At 48.7% G+C, this 21,580-nt stretch overlaps 4 protein-coding genes across 4 annotated transcripts; 2 read left to right on the top strand and 2 right to left on the bottom strand.

Annotated features, from left to right (window-relative positions):
• Positions 1-175: 175 nt before the first annotated feature.
• On the bottom strand, positions 176-4,093 carry BP5553_00855 (uncharacterized protein; the record flags this gene model as incomplete). Its single annotated transcript, XM_032009478.1, has 3 exons — positions 176-2,266; positions 2,375-3,045; positions 3,103-4,093. The coding sequence occupies 3 exons, from the start codon at positions 4,091-4,093 to the stop codon at positions 176-178; spliced, it is 3,753 nt and encodes a 1,250-aa protein (XP_031873532.1).
• A 4,607-nt stretch (positions 4,094-8,700) lies between these two features.
• Positions 8,701-10,466, top strand: BP5553_00854 (uncharacterized protein; the record flags this gene model as incomplete). The annotated part of the gene is made up of 2 exons (XM_032009477.1): positions 8,701-10,197; positions 10,272-10,466. 2 exons carry the CDS (start codon positions 8,701-8,703, stop codon positions 10,464-10,466), a joined length of 1,692 nt encoding a protein of 563 aa, XP_031873531.1.
• Positions 10,467-10,992: 526 nt separating this feature from the next.
• BP5553_00853 (Uncharacterized protein) lies at positions 10,993-12,777 on the bottom strand (the record flags this gene model as incomplete). Its single annotated transcript, XM_032009476.1, has 5 exons — positions 10,993-11,092; positions 11,169-12,319; positions 12,388-12,488; positions 12,561-12,635; positions 12,702-12,777. The coding sequence occupies 5 exons, from the start codon at positions 12,775-12,777 to the stop codon at positions 10,993-10,995; spliced, it is 1,503 nt and encodes a 500-aa protein (XP_031873530.1).
• Positions 12,778-14,602: 1,825 nt separating this feature from the next.
• On the top strand, positions 14,603-20,601 carry BP5553_00852 (uncharacterized protein; the record flags this gene model as incomplete). Its single annotated transcript, XM_032009475.1, has 3 exons — positions 14,603-17,668; positions 17,716-19,798; positions 19,856-20,601. 3 exons carry the CDS (start codon positions 14,603-14,605, stop codon positions 20,599-20,601), a joined length of 5,895 nt encoding a protein of 1,964 aa, XP_031873529.1.
• Positions 20,602-21,580: the final 979 nt, after the last annotated feature.

Raw genomic sequence — 21,580 nt, 5'->3', positions numbered from 1 at the left:
AATGACAAACCTGAGAATGCAACTTCCAAACCATAGCGCCAGATAATTCCTAGCAGATGTCACCGCATCTGATATAATTGTACAGGGTATCCCGAAATTCTCCCTTTGAACAACGCCAAACATATCTAAACATAAAGAAAAGAACCCCACATTAGATCCTTCACAGATCAAATCATCAATCATCGTCATCGGTGACATCCTCCATATCCGCCATTCGAACGCTTCCCTTGCCATTTTGGCATTCTAGCTGCTTGACATAGGAGTTATTGGGCTTGTAAACGACATACATGGATGGAATCACAGTATGCGGAGCATTTCCACTGCGTCGAAGAGCCTTCAAATGGGCGAGCTGTTTGCCGGCCATCCACCAGACGAAGGTACTGACGTATGTCCTGGGGTATGAGGCGAAGAGTGCGGAAGCTTTGAGGAGCACCCATGGGGAAAGATCCTCAGCACCACAACCTCCGAGAAGCGTCCGACCAAGGGCGCCTTCCGTGGGTTGAATTTCTCGGTACCTGTCGAAGAACTCCAGGAGAGTTGGAACCCAGTCTACACCTATCTCCTCAAGAAGAGGGGACCTCTTAAACTTCGTTGACCAAGGTGCTTTGAGAGCAGAGAGATCGGTTTCCAGCCTCGATAAAAGCGGCTTCCATTCCCCATTGGTTGTCGATTCCTGTTTCGCCCACAGGTAATAAGCCACAAGATCATCGTCCCAATGGGAAATATTCTTGGGGACGCTCTTCGCAAATTCTTCGAGGCACTTGTCAACTTTTTTGTACGTTCGATCCATCAGGTAATCAAGGATGTGAGTTGGATCCTTGCGGAAATAGGGTTTCTCCTTTTTGTATTCCGGTTCGAATGGCTTGACCTTAATGAGGGCTTCCTTCAGTCGTGTCCAGTCATCGTCACTGAAGATATAGCCTTGCTTTGCTTGATCGACAAGAAGACTAAGAAGGGAGCTGATAATGTTCGCCTCACGGGTTGCAACACTGCCTTGATGGTAGCAAATCTTTTCCTTCCAGCTTGTACATATCCCAAGCATACTCTGTTGCATATTGAATGCCATGGATTTCCGGAGAAAATATGACACGGGATTCTCGTGATCTTTTATCAAATCTTCATACTTGGTTTTGTCCTGGTGGACGTACCCCTCAGCAACTAAGGGGTGCTCAACCAGCTTATCCGCATTTGTGAAATTGTTCACGATATCTGGCTCCCAGCATATCCAAGCGCGGTCACCATCGTAATCACCGCCAGAGAGCTTTGCTGCAAGGGAAGGATTGCCTTTGGTAGGGAAGACAATTACATCCTTCAGCCCCATTAGCTCAGCCTTTGCCACTGCTTTGACTTTTTGGATATCGCTGACAAAGTGAGCTGGTGACCTTGCGACAAGTATCTCCTGGCCATGAAGCATAACACCAGAAAACCCAGAGATCTCGTCGGTAAAGCTAGAAAAGTCTATGAAGACCTCGTTGGGCTCAAGGACACCTTGAAAATCCGGAACCATATAGGCATATGTGGATTGGCCGATTGTGATGCTTAGTCGGTTCTTAAGGTCCTCACACTTGTCTCTAAACAAGGATCTAGTTAATTCCATTGCATAAGTGAGTTTCGTAGTATCGAAACCAGAGTCTAACATCATAATGAGTTGCTCATCACGGCCGATTGGAAAACCAGCTCGGTAGCCAACGCAGCCGGATTTCAGTCTTTGGCTTTGGTTTGGGTTCTTTTCGGAAATCCACTTTCGCAGTGCAGGGCCGCTCTGCAACGAGCAGCGAAGGTTTTCCAGGTCTCGATCGAGCGCTTGCTCAAGCAGCTTATTCAGGGCTTTTTTCATAAATCCTTTGTCTGGTGCATTCTCCATAAGAAGCGGAAGGAATTGGTCATTTAGGTTTGCTGATTTCAGAGGGCCTGAACATTGAAGGACTTCAAATGTGCGGTTGGATTCATGGTAGTCATCGTGATCTAGCCGTTTGGACTTTGTACGAGCCCATTTGCACTGTGAATCGTAGACTTCGATCCAACTTTGACCGCTTCTATCGCTATGATCAACACTCCAGAACCCTTTGGCTTCGCCTATCCGGCCCTGAAAACCACTAGGAGGATACGCGAGGCCAAGTATCTCCATTACTTTCAATGCCAGAGCCCAAGATATACGGCCCGCACCATCTGTCATGACCTCATTGTTGTACTCGATGTCATGCCTGTACCTGATCTGGGAGAGTTCCAACGTGACTGTGGCAGAATTTCTTGAGAGAGCTGTAGTCTTTAAGTGATTGTTTTATTATTAATTGGGGGAAAGTCGCTCACCTAGTGATGTGCGAGAGAAAAGTTTTAAGAAGGGCTGATGCTTGTTTTTCCTCTCAAGTCTTACCTTGTTGAGCAGCGATCGAATGCTAATCTCTGTCTCGAGGCCTGTCCCACTCACGGCAAAAAAATAGACCCGATGGGCCAGCTCAGAATCGGTCTTGAAAATCTTTTTACTCGTTTTCTGAGCTTTCTTGGTCTTTCTGTCTGCAGGTTTGCAAAAGAATGGATTCCAGCATCTGCTGAAAAGAGAATGCGGGGTATCTACCAGCCATTGGAAAACGGCATCTTGACCTCGGACTCCTAGATCTTGCAGGAGTTTTGGCAACCCTCTTCCCGTCAGATGCGGCATATCAATTTCAAGGAAGCGGTCATTCCCCAGGCGTCTTCCAACTCGATGCGAGAGTTCGAGCTGTAGTGGCTTTAACCGGAGCTGAAAGAGGGGACCTGCTGCGCTCTCATTGAATTCTAGCGATCCACCAAGCACAACTCCCAGGCCACCTTTCCTATAGCCAGTTGCCGCTGCCTCCCAAGCCTCCTTACTGCTTCTTTCAGGGAACGGCCTGTCTTTCAACATCGGGTGGCTTTTGAGAAACTGCCAGAGAGCATCGTAATCGTTGAGGTGATCATCCGAGGAGAATTCGACGTTCAATATTGGAACCTCGGCATGTAGGAAGATCCGGGTTATTTCGTATACGATATTCAAGGACATTAGCCTTAACGACGCTGGTAATTTGGCTACAATATTTGGTCAGTACTGAGACGAGGGAGAGGTTGCAGTTAAAAATAACATACGGAACACATCCTCCAGACGTTCTTGTAGTATATCTTCAGGCGTCAGATGATTTGAGACCCGATCGCTAATCTCGACATTTTTGAGCTCCTGTGATAAGCCCTCGCTTATGCCTAATGGAGATATTTCTGAGGCGTCGAAGATCAGAGTGTTGTTTAATGCAGCTTCAAAGCTGCTCCCAGCGCCATAGTCAGAGCTTGTGTGAGTTTTCTGAATGTCAGGAGCCGCATCTTGGGTGTCTGGCCCCATTTCTGACATCGAATTGCCGAAAGAAATGGCTGGATGTGAGAATATGCTAGAAGGAGCATTGGACTCAAAACTCGTATTGGCGCTTCGCCATCCTTTCAACTCTGGCAATTCCGCCCTCCCTCTTCCTGGGGGAGGGAGAGCTTCGGCGAGAGTCTCCGGCATTTTATATTTTTTCGGCCGCATTTGGGGTTCATCCAGGAGATCTTCCCGTGGCCGTTTTGGGTCCTGCTTTAATCGCGGTAAGGTAAATGGTACTGGACTATCATCCAAAGAGGGGCTTCGAGATTGTTGGTCTTTTCTTGATCGCCATGGACTCTGTGAGCCTTTATTTCGTGTGCAAAAATCATCGTATGATTCTCGCAAAATATCATGCAGATACCGGAGCATCTGCGCCCGTTCAGTAGGACTCAGAGGATGGGATTTTTCACGAGAAACCTCTGGGATAACGCCGCGATCCGCGTTAGGCTTTTTTACCCATTGCATGTATGCGTCCTGCGCTTTCTCTTGAAATTTCGCGAGCGGCTGGGCCGCCAACTTTTTGAAATTTAGAGTGGTTATCATGCAAACGCACCATTGCTCCATGGTGCGGTTGTTGGATCTGGTATTCGGTGACTCGTTGCGCCTCTGTGGTTCAAGACGCAAGTCCCACCTCATATTCAAGTTCTTGATCAACATATCCACCTCCATGCGACCATCGTCCTGGGCTCGTTTCCTCGGTGTTATTGGGACTCTGGAGAAATCCATGACTCCTTGTCACGATATCTTGTAGTAGTTAAGACCTTCAGCAACGGACTAGACGCCTGGGTAACAGCCAGCCGGTAATGGTCGGAAAACCTTCAAAATTGGCCAATCCGAATATTTCCTCGGCGTCTTGCTCGTTGCAAAATCCGGCGTAGTATTCCTTTGTTTGAGTGAGGGGTATAGTTTCGAGCCACCTCCGACGAAGTCTTCGTATTCTAGCCTGGTCTGGCGGATTAACAGGTAATAGGGCTTGTTGAATTAACTTGGGATGCTTCGTTCGGTGGCTTTAAGAAGTCGTTAGCAAACATCAAGTGGAGGGGTGAGCGGTGGAGAGAATACCTAGAGCTTCAGGGAGATGCTTGAAAAGCGACAAAACAACCGTCTGTTGTGGCTCATTCTGGATGGCCATGTAGAGTGCGGAGCAATTTCGAGAACCGGGAGGCTTAGGTCGTGGGGGTTGGCCGACAAAGCTGGTTGAGTGGTAGCCCGATACTGCGATAGCATCTGCTTTCAATTGACAGCAAATCCGGTGTCCTCCAAACCACAGCTGAAGAAGTTTCGCCCTGCGACCAGCTCCTAGGCGCCTATTTTTCTCCTAGCTCAAGTGATGGCGGTTTGGGTGGTAGTGTTCGTAGTGGGGTTGTGTTGTAGAAGGCAAGGCTGTGGACTTCGCACAAAACTTGCAATGGAGGCGCGCGTTGTCAACGAATTGCAGACGCGATAATAAAAAGCAAATATGCAGACATCGAAGCTGAAAGATTCTCATAATGACTGACGGAAAAGAAAGAGCCAATTGGTTGAAGCTGTTGCTGGGTGCGACAGTGAAGATGAGTGCGCAAAGCGACCTCAGGGAGTGTAATACAATACAGCCAGAGCTGGGAAGGGACGGCACGGGCACGGCCCGTGCCCGAGCGCCGCAAATCGTGGGGAATACCCGAAGTAGTGGCGGCTGACTAAATTTTAATGTCTTGCTGGGACCTCCATTCAATATCCAAACACTCACTCGCCTGAGAGATCAGTCACGATATATTTGCGTCTCTCCCTCCGAAGTATTCTCCCATTGTCCGCCTTCACCGCCCGTCGGGTTTACCAAGCCAGCTACATGTTCGTATTAACAACGGATGCAAGTCCTGCCTGAAATGACCTGGAATGCCGATGGCACTTCGACCTCGCCTCGGCGCCAACTTAGTCTGTGGCATACGGCAACGGCTGTCGTCGCCTCGAATACAACGAGACCGGTGTTGCCCGGGGGAGCTTTAAAGCGATATGCCGCCTCCGAAGAACCACAAAGGCAGGAAAGCACCCCTGGATATATTGGAGAGAAGGGAGTCGTCCCCAAGCCAGTGTTCAAAGTGCCCAGTGTTCCCTGCATATCATCGGAACAATACTCTTTCGAATTCGATAACAACCATAAGCCTGGTAAGATTAGTCCCATATCGGAAGAATATGCCAGAAGTCCCATTCCTAGGTACAAAACTCTACTCCTGAAACTACCAACGGAATACTTTGAAGGTGTGATCTAAGGATTCCCGCCGCTTAAAGCGCAATGCTCTTGATATATTTCTAGGGAGTCCGAGAGCGCCATTTAGGAGCAGTGGAGATTTTCGCGAACATAATTTAGTCCTGGGACATGGATGGTATACAGGAATCTCAGCACATGATAATACGAGATTTCAATAACAAGGCATACCGTTGTAATATCTTTAGTAAAATAACGTACGACCACAGTAAGTGTATGCATATCTCCCCGCGGGGTTTTGGCTTTGGACTGGGCGTAGTACTCGCGGATGCTCCGACTTTAGAATATGTACTAATGGTATATGAGTTTCATATTTAGGGTGACATTCTACTGGTTGATCAACACGAAAATACACAAATTTGGTCTCGTGGGGATTGCCCCTCCCTACTACACCTTTCACATGCCTTTATATATATAGAAGTAGTCGGGCATTTCAAGGCGATGACTCTGCACTATGCTTAGCCTCAATGTTTTCCTGCTTGGAACTAGATATGTCGATTCGCGGTTTCTCTGGGCCTCTACTCCGTACTCATGGACATTAATACGGACCGGGGAAAAGATATATCTTCGAGGTAGAAAACGGTGAGATAGTTATGCTGACGCTAGTCTTAGATACTATGACTAGGTTCCAACGACCCTCAATCGAGCAATAAGCCTAGAGACTTGCTACTGAAATATATCAATGGCACATGGGAATTTTTTGAGCGCCTCTCCACCTGCGGATGTCGATCGAAGAGTTATTTGACGACCTGCAAACTTTTATTAAGGAGACAGATGACCAACTTAGAGGAAATCCCTGACAATGGTAACTGCGGCTTGAGAAGATTCTGTTGCCACAGTGTGCATCTGTCATGCGCAAAACAACATATTATCACTTCCGGTTATGCCACTATGTGACGTCCATAGGGTCTCGGTGAACGCGGGCACAGTCTTCTTTACTGCAGATGGAGATGTAGCTACTCCGAAGTGCATCTAGGGAATGGAATCCACCTGAAGACTTATGCAGGCAACTATCGACACCCATGCTTCGAACTCACCGTGACTTCCTCTTCGCCTTTCCCTTTACCAAGGCGTCTTTTTGCTAGACATTCTCTGATAATCATCCGCTCAAGGATCCAGCGCGTGTGCCGCAACATAATAGCAGACAGAGGCTTGTCTCGTGGTCCGATCGACAATATATTACTCCTTTAGTAGACTTTGGAAGCTGGGAAGCTTTGCAGATAGTTCCGCTGCTTTTGGGTTAGGCACCGGGGCTTGTTTAGAAACGAAACGTTGTGTTGGCCGTAGCGTCATTTCTCTTGGATTTTAGATGCGATGTAAAGATTCAAAGGCGAAAGTATTTCCGAGTTGCTTTTCATGTGGGCAACAACTGGAAAAGTAGACCGCCTTTTGGGTAATTCGATTCTTGGCCGCTGCGAGTCTGCGACTCCGTGATCACCCTTCGAATGAACGGCGGAGTGGCTAGTAGATCAGGTTCGATTCCCGAGTCCTAGCTCCCGCTGGCACGTACCTCCCCTTGGCAAACACCTACCGGTAATATACCAAATCACGATGTAAGTGAGGCCGAACGATAATTAGCAATATGCTACCCTGTAAGAACGGCCACTTGAACTGTTCTCCGACTCAATTGAAAGTCGTCCGAGCCAACGAATAATCGACTACGCAGGTCAGATAAGCATTTTGCGACTGAAACTTGGGACGATGTATCACCAATAGGATGTCAGTAGTCGAGTATGATGATGTTACTGACCAAGTAGCGGGGAGTGGTTCGTGTGGGCCATGAAACGGTTCGATAGTCATGGGGCTCATCGTCACAGTTCGGATATCCAACCAGCTTCCCAGTTAGGACAATTAATCAGATGGCTATTATGCAGCGATTCGAAGACCTCCAACGTCCTCCTATGATTAAGCTCCGACGGCTTCACACCAGTCGGGAGATCATCCGATGTTAGAGTACGTTTAGCGACTAATAGGATCGCGGCGGGATAAATTCACATACCTACCCAATACCGCACACCCAAGCGCTAGAGGATATAAACGCACGACTTTTCCCTTACCTGCCCCTTTTCCTCATCTCCGAAGATGCCTCGACATACAGAACTCGGAGGCTTTGGCGATTCATCCCCCTGACATAGCCATAGACTAGGTACTTCATATGCGGCCGAGATCTCTCGCATAGCTCCGGAAGCTCAACTGCATCCGGATAAGCCAAAAATAAAGGATTTCTGTTCGGCAGTGCTTCGGATGTGGCCTTCAAAACCCCCCACGCGCCTCATCTTATCCCTTAAAAGGTTACTAGGCCACGATGCCAATCGGTCCTTTGTACCCCAGATTTTGCTCCGGGCAAGCATGCGGGGAAGAGACCGAGAACGATAAGCGGCGATGTCAAGACTCCCAATGTCACAGCTATCTCTAGCAAGAGAGCCTAGCAAGGGGATGGCGTCCTTGGTGTTTTGGCAATATGCCAAATATAATATTCTCTCTCTTGCAGCATTGAGGGTTGTCAGGATATGGTACGATGGAGTTAGCTCTCAACATCTTGACCAATACCTAGTGGCGTGCTTTTCAAAAGCACTCTCCTCGTCCTTATTTATGCCGAGCTAGGGCTCTCCTCCGTGGGAGTCTATACCTCGACCCTTGATCATCACAAGTTCTTTCAACCCAACTTCCGAAGTCATTCCATGATCTCTTTTCCTCTCCTTAGTCCGTTGGAGACACTCTTCCGTTCAAACCGTCAGATGAGAGCGGCTTTGTTTCTACTTGTGTACATGGCTTGCAAGAAATATGCCAGGCTCGCAAGTGCTCCCTGGTTGTGATTTCTAGCGAATGGGAGGTTGTAGTTACATATTCTCTTTCGAGAAACCACCCTTTCTACTCTTGAGCTTTGGGGGTATATATCTCTGTCCGCCCAAGACCTGATCAACGCCGGTAATAACATCACTTATTTAGTTAGAAGACGTTTTCTATCCTCGGCAAGTGCTGGTTATCATAGATCATTCCAACTCAATAACGAACTGTACTCGCATCAGACAAGTCATTACTTAGTCCAAGACCATCCAACTTTTGTTACATAGACATTCGATAATCGACCATGACGACACTCAGCGATGTCCTCCAGAAACAAAGGACACATGGCATCCTCGAGGCCCCTGAGATCATCGATGAAGCGACCCAGTCTCAACAACTAAACCGCAGAACAACAGCTCCCACCCTCGAGATAAATCTCACCAACGCCACCACTTCCAACACTGTCTATGCCTATGTCACTGGCCTGGCTCTCGACCACAATAGCTCCGTTTTCCTCCTCCAATCCGACGGCTTAGCAGCATTTTACCCCGACAACCCCACAGAAATCGGCACCAAGATCCCAGTGGAGTGTGCCATTCCCCTAGGTGCCGCAGGAACCAACAAGCGCATAACCATTCCCCATCTTGCTGGAGCAAGAATCTGGTTCTGCGTCGGAAACAAGCTCCATTTCCTCACCAACCCAGGCAAGGTTGGCCCCGGACTTGTTGAGCCATCCGTCAGCAACACCGCGGACCCTAACTACGGTCTGGATTGGGGATTCTGCGAGCTCACGTACAATGACCAGCAGCTATACGCCAACATCTCTTACGTGGATTTTGTGAGCCTGCCTATTTCTCTCACATGCACGAGCACCAACGGCAACGTAGCCCATGTCGGCGGACTCCCCGCAAACGGGAGAACAAATGTCTGTAATGGCCTCATAGCACAGAATGCTAGTGATGGCGCTGGCTGGGATCAACTGGTCGTGCGGTCAAGCGATGGATCGTTTCTGCGTGCCTTGTCGCCATCAAATGGCATCGTGCTCAACCAATCACTATTCCAAAATTACTGGACGGATTATCTAAATCAGGTGTGGACGAAGTATGCCTCTGAGCCGCTCACCATCGATACCCAATCACAATGGGGCAAAGTGAAGGGATATACTTCCAACGACCGAACAGCTATATCTTTCCAAGACATCGGATCTATCAAGAAGCCTTCTGCGCTTGATATCTTCGGTGCTGATTCGGGGGCCTTTGCACCGCAACCTAAGAACACCGCGGCGCTTCTCAACATCGGTGCACGCATTGATGCGGGGATTAACCGCTCTACACTTCTTCTGGATTCCATACAACCACATGTAGGTGCAGGCTCAAACGCAGCGCCTTACTATACTGGCAAGGTAACCAATCACTACGCGCGGATTGTGCATGCGGCGAATGTGGATGGGCGCGGCTATGCGTTCCCCTATGACGACGTAAGCCCCGGTGACAGCATTGATGCAAGTGGGTTCGTGAGCGATGGGAGCCCAGCTAACTTGTTGATTGCTGTTGGAGGCGCGAATGCCTATAAGAGGAAGAGGGACGTCGTACCTACTGGTATGAAGGAGATGAGGAAGAGAGACATTGGGCTTTGGGATAGCGGGAATGAAAAAGCGCTACTCCGGGAAAGGGATGAACAGGAGGAGCGTCAGGGCAATGGGGATTTGGAGAAGGGTTTGCTATTACCCCTAGACCAAGATCCGCTCCAGACGGAGACCCAGCGCAAATCACTGCAAAAGCTTCTGTCAGCCCCTCTTACGGTGCGCTTCCTTTACTCCCCGTCGTCCATGTCTCCATTCATACATACGTACAATGTACTAACATCAGACCACAGTTCCTCCGTACCAAAAACCCGGCCGCCTACGCACGTATCTTGGAAGCTCTCAGCACTCTCACATCCGTCACAGTCCGCGCCGTTGCCTACCGTATCTGCCTTGTGATCTTCTGTTTCTTCTTGTACCTATTGGGTGGCATGAGATCGGGTTCCGAGATGGCTGCGGCACGGGTTAGGGTGGATACTGGTTATTAGCGCCGTGTGGTTTGGTATATATTGACTATAGGGAGGCGTATTAGGAGTAGCAATTAGTGCTTTTATTTTATATGTATATTCAAATTAGGTTACGTATCGAACTTCTGTTTATTACACTCGATTTGCATGGAGACATTGTTAGGCATTCGCGGGTGGGGCATCTACCATTCATTAAGCTACCATATGGATATGCCGGGCTCCCGACTCTAACGGGACTATATAAAATTGAAATGGAATAATGAGCAAGATCCGTTTAGATTTAGTTATTATATGGGATTTTTTTTTTATCTCCGATGGACTTGAGGTAGGTACTTAGGTTTGATAATCCAGTATCATTAGCCCAACCAAGCCACCCTGCCCATTGATGCATGTATTTTCCCCCCAAGAGTGACATGACAGTCGGTTTCTTTATTTAGAACACCATGGAATGATACCGCCCGCCTTCACCCATACCCAATTGTCCCTAGTCCTATAGGTATACCCTATACCAGAACGATCGTTCCGAAAAAAGTGCCATAATTCATATCTAATCAGAGTCCGCATCATCGGGTAGCTCCTCGAATCTGCCTTCCTGCAGAGCAGTCTGTACAGGATTCTGTACATTCATTACGCCCGTCTTCTTTAACCTATATTAAAGTTATTAGCATAAGCGGAATGTATCGAAAAAGGGGGGGATAATATGCGAAGCACAAGAGCACATACCTCTCAAAAAGAACAAACAGCCGCTCTGCCTCTCTCTCTTTCTCCTCCTCCGTCATGTTAATCTCGACTTTCTCCTCCATATCTAGGAACTGGCCTGTGATTAGATTGACCTTCCCCTCAAGACCGCGACTTTCCTGGCTCGCCGTCGCACCGCTAGTCTCGCCCCCACTCGTACTCCACGCTTCTAGAGCATTCTCTGGAATTGGTACATTATGCCCGAATAAAAACCCGGCGGCGAAGCCATAACCGACATTCTGAACGAAGGTCCTCGCATCTTTGTCGCTCATGTCGAATTGTAGGCTAGATGTGCATTCGCGGAGTTGTGGGGTCGCGGGGTTGGTAGCGAGGCGAAGAAGTCGTGAGGCGAGTGTCTCGGCCCTTCCAAGCGGCTTTTGTCTGTCTACCGAAGATGGGAGGATGGACTTCCGCATTTGTTCCTTAGTGTCGTCGGGGGCGACTTCATAGAGCTTTCTGAGGAGTGTGACTAGTGGGGAAACAGAGTGTTCGAGTTCGTCGTCAGTGTAGGTTTTCGTTGCTTGGTCTAGGAGGTCGAGTAACCGGTCAACGTAGATGTTTGGTGTGGATTTGGGAAAGAGGGTGGAGACACTTTCCTTCGATTCAAAGTCGAGGTTGATTAGTGCGTTGATGAGGGGAGAAATTGGAGGATCGAGGGGTCTTGGTGTAGGTATAGGCCATCTGCTTAGGATGACAAGAATAGGTAGTAAAGCTTGGGAGAAAGCTCCGCTACGTTGGGCACAGAAGTGTGTGACGTTGAAGAGTAGCTTTAATGTTTCGTTCAATGCCATGTCTTCCATCGGCTCCTTGGGCTTCTTAGGCTTAGGGCCGAATTGCTTCGCATGTCGGTTGATATTTGAGCAGATGCTCTCAGCTAGATGGTCCTCGTCGATGAGCTTTTCGATATCGATATTTGTGTCATAGGTCGTAAGAAAGACGATCCTTGAGACTAAGAATTCGTCTTCCCAACTATCAAACTTCAATTTGTTGCATGCCTTGGACATGTATTCCAAATCCACAAATGTCTGTCTCGTATCCGCTTTGAGGAGCATCGCATTTGCTAGACATCGCAAGGCATTTCGCGAAGTGGCTTGTGAAGGGCTGTTGAAGGCATGTCGAGTCAAGGTTTCTATCCCCTTTGCACACGTGTGTTAGCCCGAGCTCAGGTACCTTCTAAACTCCAGCCATCGGCATTCGCACCAACCGCAGGGGGAAAGTTACGACTTGCCTCTTTGGTGAATATCGGGTCCGCATTGGTGGGGTCCCGCCCATATACTTTAAGCTGGTCCAGGTGTGCATCCCGTTCTACGAATGATTGTTAGCGACTCGCACGGTCTTGTCTTGCCCAGATGCAAGGCACGCAGATGGGTTGCATACGGTGTGGGAGGAGATTGATCTCTTGTAGGTCTGTCGTGAGCTTGCTCATAAGCCTCGTCACTTCCTCGAGTTTTGCTGCGCAGGAAAGTCAGCGATGAAACTCCAGCCTATCTCTAGCTTGTGTTATGTGAGGATCCATACCGGCGCCTGTCAACTCGGCCGAAGAAGTCGACTGCGGAGTGGGAGTAGGAGTAGGAGTGTGCGTGGGAGTCGACATGGCTGAGGCCGAGGAGCTCTTTCGTCGCATAAAGCTTCTCATCGAGGTTCGGGGGAGGGAGTTGTGAGGGCAAAGCAGCTGTGGGTGGTATATTCCGTGAGATAATTGATTGCGTCGTTCAGTAGCGGTAGTAGGAGCAGTTTAGGGCAACAAGTAGAGCCGTTCTGTACGGCCGCGGGAAGCTTTTGAGGATCAGAGCTGGGAAGCAATGGGCGGTCAAAGGAAGCGCAGTAGTAAGTGACGCAAGGTGGGGGGAAGCGCTGTCAGAACCGGTGTTGAGTGCCTGGAAGCTCGAACTGAGATTGGAGCTGTTGGGCCCTGTAGTGGTAGTGGTTGTGGTAGAGAGACGTCGTAGCAGCGGTGGTGGTGGTGATTGTTAGTGGCGTGGTAGCAGTGGTGGTTTAGCTGACTTAGCTGGTGTTGATGGTGACGGTGATAACGGGCTGCAGCGGGAGCTAAAGCTGCGGGCTTTCTGTCTTCCCTATGCGCCCGCGTCCGCAGAGCCCAGAACCACCACCGGCCACCCCGAGTAATACCTGCAATACCTGCAAGGACCGTCTCAACTGTGCATATTGATTAATATTTGGATTAACCAGATGCATGTACAGTACGAAGCACGCAGTACACAGGGCTGTATGCAGGTAACAGGGCTTGAAGGCGCGAGATGGCTTGCTGTCCGTAATTTTTTATTTCGTCACGACCAAGCTATTGATCGCCGACCTTGTCACCAGAGTTAATTCCGCATGTTTCTTCCTAGTATGGGAGCTTTCACGTCCTTCGTTGACGTGGGGGCTGCCGTCACGGTCATGCTGGTTCTGATATCACTCGGTGGGTCAGCGTAGTTGTGATCTCTTCCCATACTACGGGCTATTGAAGCCTCTATATGCCATAACCCGCAGAATATGTCATCTTCTCTTACTGTGCAAGGAGACGTGCTCGGGGCACCATGCTTCCGGGCGCACAAACACTGGTTGTTCGAGTAATTCGGGAGCTCCCAAGGCGAGAAACAGCGTGGGGCTTAGGCACATGGGTAGATCATGGGCGCATGGGTGCCAATATCATATCATCGGGTCTCTGCGTGCGACTTGGCTGATGGATTCGACTGTGACTCGAGGAGCGGTCAAGCTATATTATCCGTCAATATCACCTGGGTAGCGCAGATCGCGGGGGGAAAGGAGACGTGAACTGACTACTTGGTACTTGGGAAGGGCAACTGATATCAGTCAGCTGTGGAACACACCATCGAGTAGTGTCCATGATTGTAACTATAGACAAGATAGCGAAATAACGAATAGGACTAAGAATACGGCGCAAGTAGCGATGAAAGCGACATAGATACGGGGAGTAGAATGGAGACGTTCGGAGGAAAAATAGAAGACAGTCTGAAGGAGATGAGAAGCTTAATATATGTCAAGGAGGGAGAGAGGGAGAGGAGGGAGAGGATACGGAGGTACTTGGTACAAGAATACCTAGGTACCTAGGTACCTGGATACCTATTTAGGGAGTAAATGCCGGCAGAATTCAAACCACGTGATTTCCAAAAGCGGTGAGAACTTTAAGTGTTTTTTGACGCGTTCGCGCCTTCCACGTGACTTAGCTCGCCCGAACTGGAGCGAACCGCGTCTTCTGCCTGGTACGCGACGCTCGGCATCTCATTCTCACGACAAAGCGGCCCCAAACACTAGAGGGATGAGGCCCCGATACACTTGACGGAACCGGCCATGGTTATGGAGTGACGATACGATATAATGCGATACGATGCATGAGAAATGACTTTACATGCAGCTTGTTCCACCAACTGCCCGTCGTCGAGCTCGCAGCAGCCATGGTAGAGCCAGGCCCAAAACCACTCGGGACCTTGGAACCACTATCAACTCTCGTGGCAAGACCGCCCACGCCTCCGAAACAATCTCATCGCAACGACGGCAAGCCAGGCTTCATCAGTCGCCTGTTCTACGGTGGACCACAATCACACTCGAGTCGGCCGGCGTTATCCAGCATCACTCCGAGCTCGTCTGGTGAATCACCTGCTCGGTCTCCGAATACATCTGCTATCTCTCGGAAGAAGGTCGAGTGGTCGGACTCGACAGAGTACAACGATCCACCCAAACTTCCACGGGACGGGCCCGTCGTCCCTTTATCTGCCGAGCGAAAGCCGCTCAAGTCCATACTCAAAGCATACAATGGCGCCCAGGAGCAGGACCACAATGGGCTAGGGACCAATACGAAATTACTCCCTCCACATCATCATTCAAGCCTTGCCATCATGCTCGAATCAATTGTGCAACAATTGGCTGGGAAGGACAGGAACTCCAAGATGGATGCATACCTAATGCTATCCTCGTCCCTAAAAGCATCGGAAAATAGCCCGGATCTGAAGGCGCTGGATTCTAGGATGAGCCTTCTCCTGCAGTTCATCACACGAGATATATCCGAGAAAAATGAAGCCGGAAAATCCGATACACCGCTTGTTACAAACGCCCTAACTCTTTTGTCCAGTTTTCTCCACAAGCAGACAATTAGAGACTCGATTACCAACGACTTCAGTGTCTTCATTGTAGAGTACGCTATTAAAACCTTTCACGACCCCCAAATGTCGAAGGAGATTGTCAAACATTTGATGTTTGTGTTGGCCCAGCAAAAGTTCCCTCCTAGAATCATGAACACTGAGCGTGTTGGGAAACTAATCACCGCTCTACATAACATCGAGATCCATATCACGGGGAAGAGTATTGTGATGGGCCGGCAGAATATATACCGGACTCTCTTGCGGCAATCGAGATCTCACATGGTCGCCCATCCAATCTGGATAGAGGACCTTTTCATCGACATGCTTAGTAGCATCAAGGAAATACGAACGATGGCAATCATCTTTGGACTTGAATCTTCATATGGTCTTGGCGGTGACATCAGACCATCTCGTTCTGTCTCCAATTTTTTCCAGATCGACCGAAGTGAAGGCATCAAATTTGCAGATTATTATTGTGGATGCTTGAAACAGCTTTTACAAAAGAAACAGGACACCGCGTGCGTTCCCCAGATTTGGAGTGTCATTGTTCTTTTTCTCCGTGCAAACCCCAAACAACTGGAGCAGTGGCCCTTTTTGACCTCTTACCTTGAGATCGTTCAACAATGTTTCAACTCCAGCGACCCAACAACTCGGATTGAGGCAAACTACGCGTGGAATCGATTTGTTTTTGCAGTTGGCCTAAACGAGAGGACTCCGATACAAATGATTAGAATGCTCTGTAAACCACTGGCGGCGCAGCTCCTGAGGTTACGGAAAAAGTCGTCAGCTAGCAGAAAAGCAGTTCTAGGCAGTTTATGCAACCTACTATATTATTCGTTCAAACCTACCTCGACTCCAGTCCGACTCGATTTGTTCTGGGATGAGTATATTGTGCCTCTTGTGGGTCAATCCTTAACCCCGGCCAATATCACTGATAATCCGAATTGGGCGAAACCAGACCTGTTGGACGCCGGCCGTGTCCTCCAATCGCTCTTCGACTCGACGAATCAAAGGCCGTGGGACGATTCTCGCGCAATGGCAAACCTGCAGCGGAACAGCGTGGATGCTAAGGAGCTCCCTGCACTGGATCCGAAATGGCTGAGGAAAAACCCGTCCCGGGTTTTTGTAGTCCTAGCTCCAATTCTTGAAAGGTTATACTGGGATCTCGGTGCTAAATCCGAGACTGCTACTATTTGGCAGACGTATATCACCTCCATTGCTTCTCCAGCCTCGATGGAGGTCAAGGTTTCAAATGATACAATGGCATCCCTTGCTTCTATATTCGGCCTGCTCTACCAAATTTGGCATACGGGGCCATTTACCATACCAAGTTTATCACCGCCAAGCGGCTCTCGCACTCCAGAATTTCTCAAGAGCTTCGAACGGCTTCTGATACCCACGATTGAAGGTCTTGGCATCCTTCCATTTACCGAGCGAATGCTTTGTGTCGGAACCCAAGATACTTTCATCCCAGTTGCCACACCATCACATCGGCCTGAAAAGCTCAAGGGGGAGGTTAGAAGTCCGTTATACCACCTGTTCTCGTTGTTGACGACAATATCCCCCGGCCTAGAATACGACGGAAGATTCCTTCACATGGTTCACAGCATCTTCCTGCCTTTCTTCGAATTAGGAAAGTCTAGCATGACATCTCGTATTGACCTGGCGAAAGATCTATTGCACCTCATTCCACAGCAGACCACCCAGCCTTGCAAGCTCATGTGGCGAGTTCTTGCAAACTTTACCACAACCGCCACGGACACACGAGATGATGATAAGAGCAACCGTAATATTGACCAGCCGCTTGGCGTGAAATATCGAGGCATCGTAAAGGTTCTCGAAGTCGGGGTCAATCTATCCCCACAGGAACCGCTTCCTGGTTGGGAGACTTTATTAGAAGCTTCCATTGTGTCTGCGTCTATCGACGCCGGTGATGCAGGCAGAGCCATTGTGGTGATTGAGCCATTGGCTAAATGCCTAATGCAAAGGGAATCTACTGTTTTTGCAAAGTGCCACACCGACGGGCCGTCGTATTACCACTTATTAATTACCAAGGCTACATATCCCAAACACCGTCAAGCGCTTGATGCCGCAAGAAAACGCCTGTGGGGTACCGGAGATTTTGGACCTAACGCCTCGACGTTTGATCCCTACTCCCAATTATATAAATACATCCAAAAGTCCTTAGCGAACGCCTATGCATTATATACTTCAGCCGTCCTCAACGACTCTGCTGACATACTTGCTGTTACCACTGCATTACTGGCTCGTTGCCCTATAGAGCTACGCCTTGGTATGCTTATGGCTGTTCAAGAAGGGATCTCACTATGGGTTCTCGATAGCAAGGCATTGTTGAAAGAGGGAAATCATCTATCAAAAGAGGTACGCTGCGACCCCGTCCTGATGTGACCCCCACTAACAAATTTTAGATATCCGCACTTTGGCATATAATCTGCGCATTCGTTCACCAGATGACGAAGAGGCAAGGGATTTCCAAAACCCTACTCGACTTGGAACTACTAATCTGCTCTGGACTGGAAAGCACACATAAGGCGATTGCTAACCACGCGATTTCTATGTGGAACTCAACATTTGGCAAATCCGAGGAACCTCTAGTATATTCAACTCGGCTAAAGGATTCACTTATGAGACTTGACTCCGTCGCTGATATCCAGCTACCTTTCTTTCCTGAGAGCTTACGGGGTTCTAATGACGAAACTCACGGCCGACAGCCTATTGAGTTTGTGGATAGCCAAGACGATTCCAACAACTTCCTGCTCTCCTCTACCATGGAGTCCGTGTTGAGAGCCCATCCGACCCCGCTTATGGGCTCGTCACCAATACGTCGTCGACTCCGCGAAACTACACCCCAAGTTCTCATTAACGTTGACCAGTCAAGCAGCCACAAGCGCTCTCGTGAAGCAACTCCTGATGCGAAGAAGCGGAAGTCCCGAAGACTTGAAAGCACACCATCTAAACTCCGACATGACAATTCGCAGATTCAATTTCAAGCCGTTGGGTCTTCTCCTACAGGCGAAGTAAACCGGGATTCCCAGCTTCTGACCGCCAGGCAAGCTGAAGTGAAAGAGAGGCAGCGGATCGAAGCGGCGATGTTTCCCGACTTGAGATCCAGTCCTGGAGTCAATGTCTCTACGGAACCAGAGCTACCAACTCATCTCTCACCATCCAGATCACATATGAAAACTCCTCCCCGGCAAACCACTCCAGATCCTCTCCCACCCAGTGAAGATGACAGTTTCATGATTTCTTCTCCGACGCCGAAACGAGACAATCATCATAACCTCTACCCTTCTACATCACTATATTCACCACCTAGGCTCACACCAAATGGGCAGCGAGCCATTCAGGCTGAATTGGGATCTGGTTTCCATTTCGAAATTCCTTCTTCACCTCCAGAGAGGCTATTGGCACCGGATATCGAACCTCAAACGGCCATTGACCACCCTTCGGCTCTAGCTGACTGCTTCGCAAACCAAGATGATGGCGCCATGTCGACGTTCGACAGCACGAATCCGAGTGACCAGCATCCCTTGGATGAAGATCGTGCTTTGAAACATCCCGCGGTAACCTTAGCTGCTGACCCTTCCCGAAGGAGGGCCAACTCTCCAATTTCGGTTCCAGAAGCCGTGTCCGAAAATATTTTAGTTGAAACTGTTCGGGCAAAATCAAGTCTTGAAGCAAAGAACAATGTGAAAATATCTACGACTGGTATTGATCTAGCTGTTGCGGATGCCCCTTTCAAAAAAATAGAACTACAGCAGCCAACAACTCCCCCTCGGCATAAAGATAACACAGATGCTGGCGGGCAACAGCTGAGCTCTCCACAATTTGTGGATGCAATGTCCAGTCCTCCTTCATCTGACAGTATCAACGAGGACATCTTTGAAGACGCTGTTTCATCACCCCGCCTAATGGTTCAGAAGACAAGGACAAGCCGTGCTTGGTCTCCTCTCAGCGAGTTTGACGAGTCTAGCATGCTACGTATCATGAAAGATTTCGACGAAGCTCCCGCTGATCCATCCACAGTGGTAGCTGACGTAAAGAAAAGCCCCCGCCATCAGACGCGGGCGTCTTCTAGAAAGACGCTTTTGCAGAGCCCTTTACCCGTGCGTTTACCGTCACGCGGATCTATGCGTATAGCAGTATTGAAGAATACTACCGCTACTAATACCAGCAACATCATGAACTATGGTAATGACTCGATCGGTTTGAAAGAACCACTTCAGCCCCACTCATCGTTGCCGTCCATGATCCCTGAGACACCTGCTACGAAAATTCCAGATCCACTAGCCAAGATTGTGATTGATGGAGAAGAATTGAATCCGTATGATACAATTATCGTGGATGCATCTGCTCTGGAGAACGAGGGTCGAGGTGGCATCGCTGGAAGACGTCGAAGGCGCACGCCTACTAGTGCTAAGAAGAGGAAACATGAGGATACTACGGGAGCTAGCGGACCAGTCCTAGATGGCCAACAAGTTCAGAATCAGGGTGCGTATTCTAGAGTCACCATCCCTCCATGATCAAGTCTAACTGTTTGCCTACTAGCTACATTATTAACACGGACGTCACCTCGGAAGAAGCAAAGAGGAGGCTCAAATAAGGCATTGCAATCATCCCAGGTGCACACAGATGCTTCTTCTGAGAGGAGCCACAGCGTCGTGTCAGCCGATGTCGATGTGTCAATGTCAGCTCAAGATGTAGAGGTCGGTATGGCAGGTGTGCTTCTACCAAGTGCGGAGGAACCGTCGAATGGTAACAAGGATTGCATTTTGGATGTGAACAAACCCCCAAATTCAATTGCCCTGGAGCTTCTAGAGACACCTAGTGCGCAAGAACCTTCTGCATACTCGAACGCAAGCCCGCACCGCGGAGTTGCCCCCGCCGAGGTCATCGAAGAAACAATATTGGGAGCAAGTAGCATGTCAGTGGGAAATTCGAGATCTCCTCCCGTGGAACAGGATAATATCCCTCTTAGAGCTGGTGCTATTGTCAGTTCGGAGATTATCGGAACTCCGGCAGACTCGCCAACTCTCACACTACAACTAGACAAATCAGTATCACCCGATAATATCTCAGGCGCAACTCCATCCCCACCGCCGCCTACACCGTCGGACCAACCGTTTATCCCCATGTTCCAAAGTGTGAAGGAAAAAGTACAAAGCCTCGTCAGAGATCTAGGATTAGCGGTCTTCTCGAGGGACCAAGTAAATGAAATTGAAGACATATTTATGGATGCGAAGGCGCAGTTATATGCTGCTGCGATGAGAGGGCGTCTGGGGGGGGATCCCTAATTGCATTGCTTATGGAGTATTGTGTTGCTGGTTTGTTTTGGGCGGCGGGATGAAAAGGAAGCATTGCATTGCGAGTTGAAAGTTTGCAGAGTTACAAGAGATACCAATGTTAAAATGAGTTTGTAGTTAATCACATGGGCTGAAATCCCCAGTGTCATTGTATGTACTAGGTCGCTCGAAATCAACCATGTGCGAGCAAGACACGACGTCCTTTTATTCTTTATTTCAAATGTCCAAATGCCACGTCGTGGGAGTGAGGTTACCAAAAGTTTAGACTTATAGCATTTAGAGGACTTAGCTCTGGTGCCGGGTTTTGGAGATGCTGCAATCCGCCGCTATTTATAAACCATCTAAGGTTAGTTGCAAGAGGTATCTTTACGGCTACATTTCACATAATCAAAGAAGACGTAGTATTTGTTCTAGGGGAGATAAATATATTGTACAATTTCAGCTAAGAGAAACCACAATCTACCTATTCTACGGGAGATAGGGACATACATGCCGAAAAGAGATATTTGTCTGAACTCCGGGCTGTTAGGTATTAGGGAGGTAATGGGTGGTGGGTGTAAAGTCAAAGCACCCCCCACCGCCCCTAAAAAGTAGATTATCAGAAATCCAGAAACCGACAAACCCCTAGACTACAAAAGGGGCGGGGAGAAGAGAAGAGGGAGACTTATTTGATCAATTAATTTTATCTATACTCCTCGCCTCATACACACCACTCTGTTGATTTATTTACCGGCAGAATTGGCTCTAGCCCAACGCCTATTGTTCTATTTAATTCCGCAATATAACAATATGACAATTAAAACACGTAGAACTATAGTTATATTAATTTCGTCCCAGATTGCCGCTCTATAGCTTCGAATCCTCGCTATTTATAATGATTGTATTGTTTCCCTCGGCCGGTTATATAGTATGATTTTCTAGCAAATAAATTAACGTGCAGTTTAGCGCCAGGTGAGTTGAAGTCAGGGAC

This window comes from Venustampulla echinocandica (genome assembly GCF_003357145.1).
Source record: "Venustampulla echinocandica strain BP 5553 chromosome Unknown scaffold_0, whole genome shotgun sequence".
In the NCBI taxonomy this organism is placed as follows: domain Eukaryota; kingdom Fungi; phylum Ascomycota; class Leotiomycetes; order Helotiales; family Pleuroascaceae; genus Venustampulla; species Venustampulla echinocandica.
The sequence above is the reverse complement of the archived record's forward strand: the minus strand, read 5'-3'. Positions and strand labels throughout refer to the sequence as shown.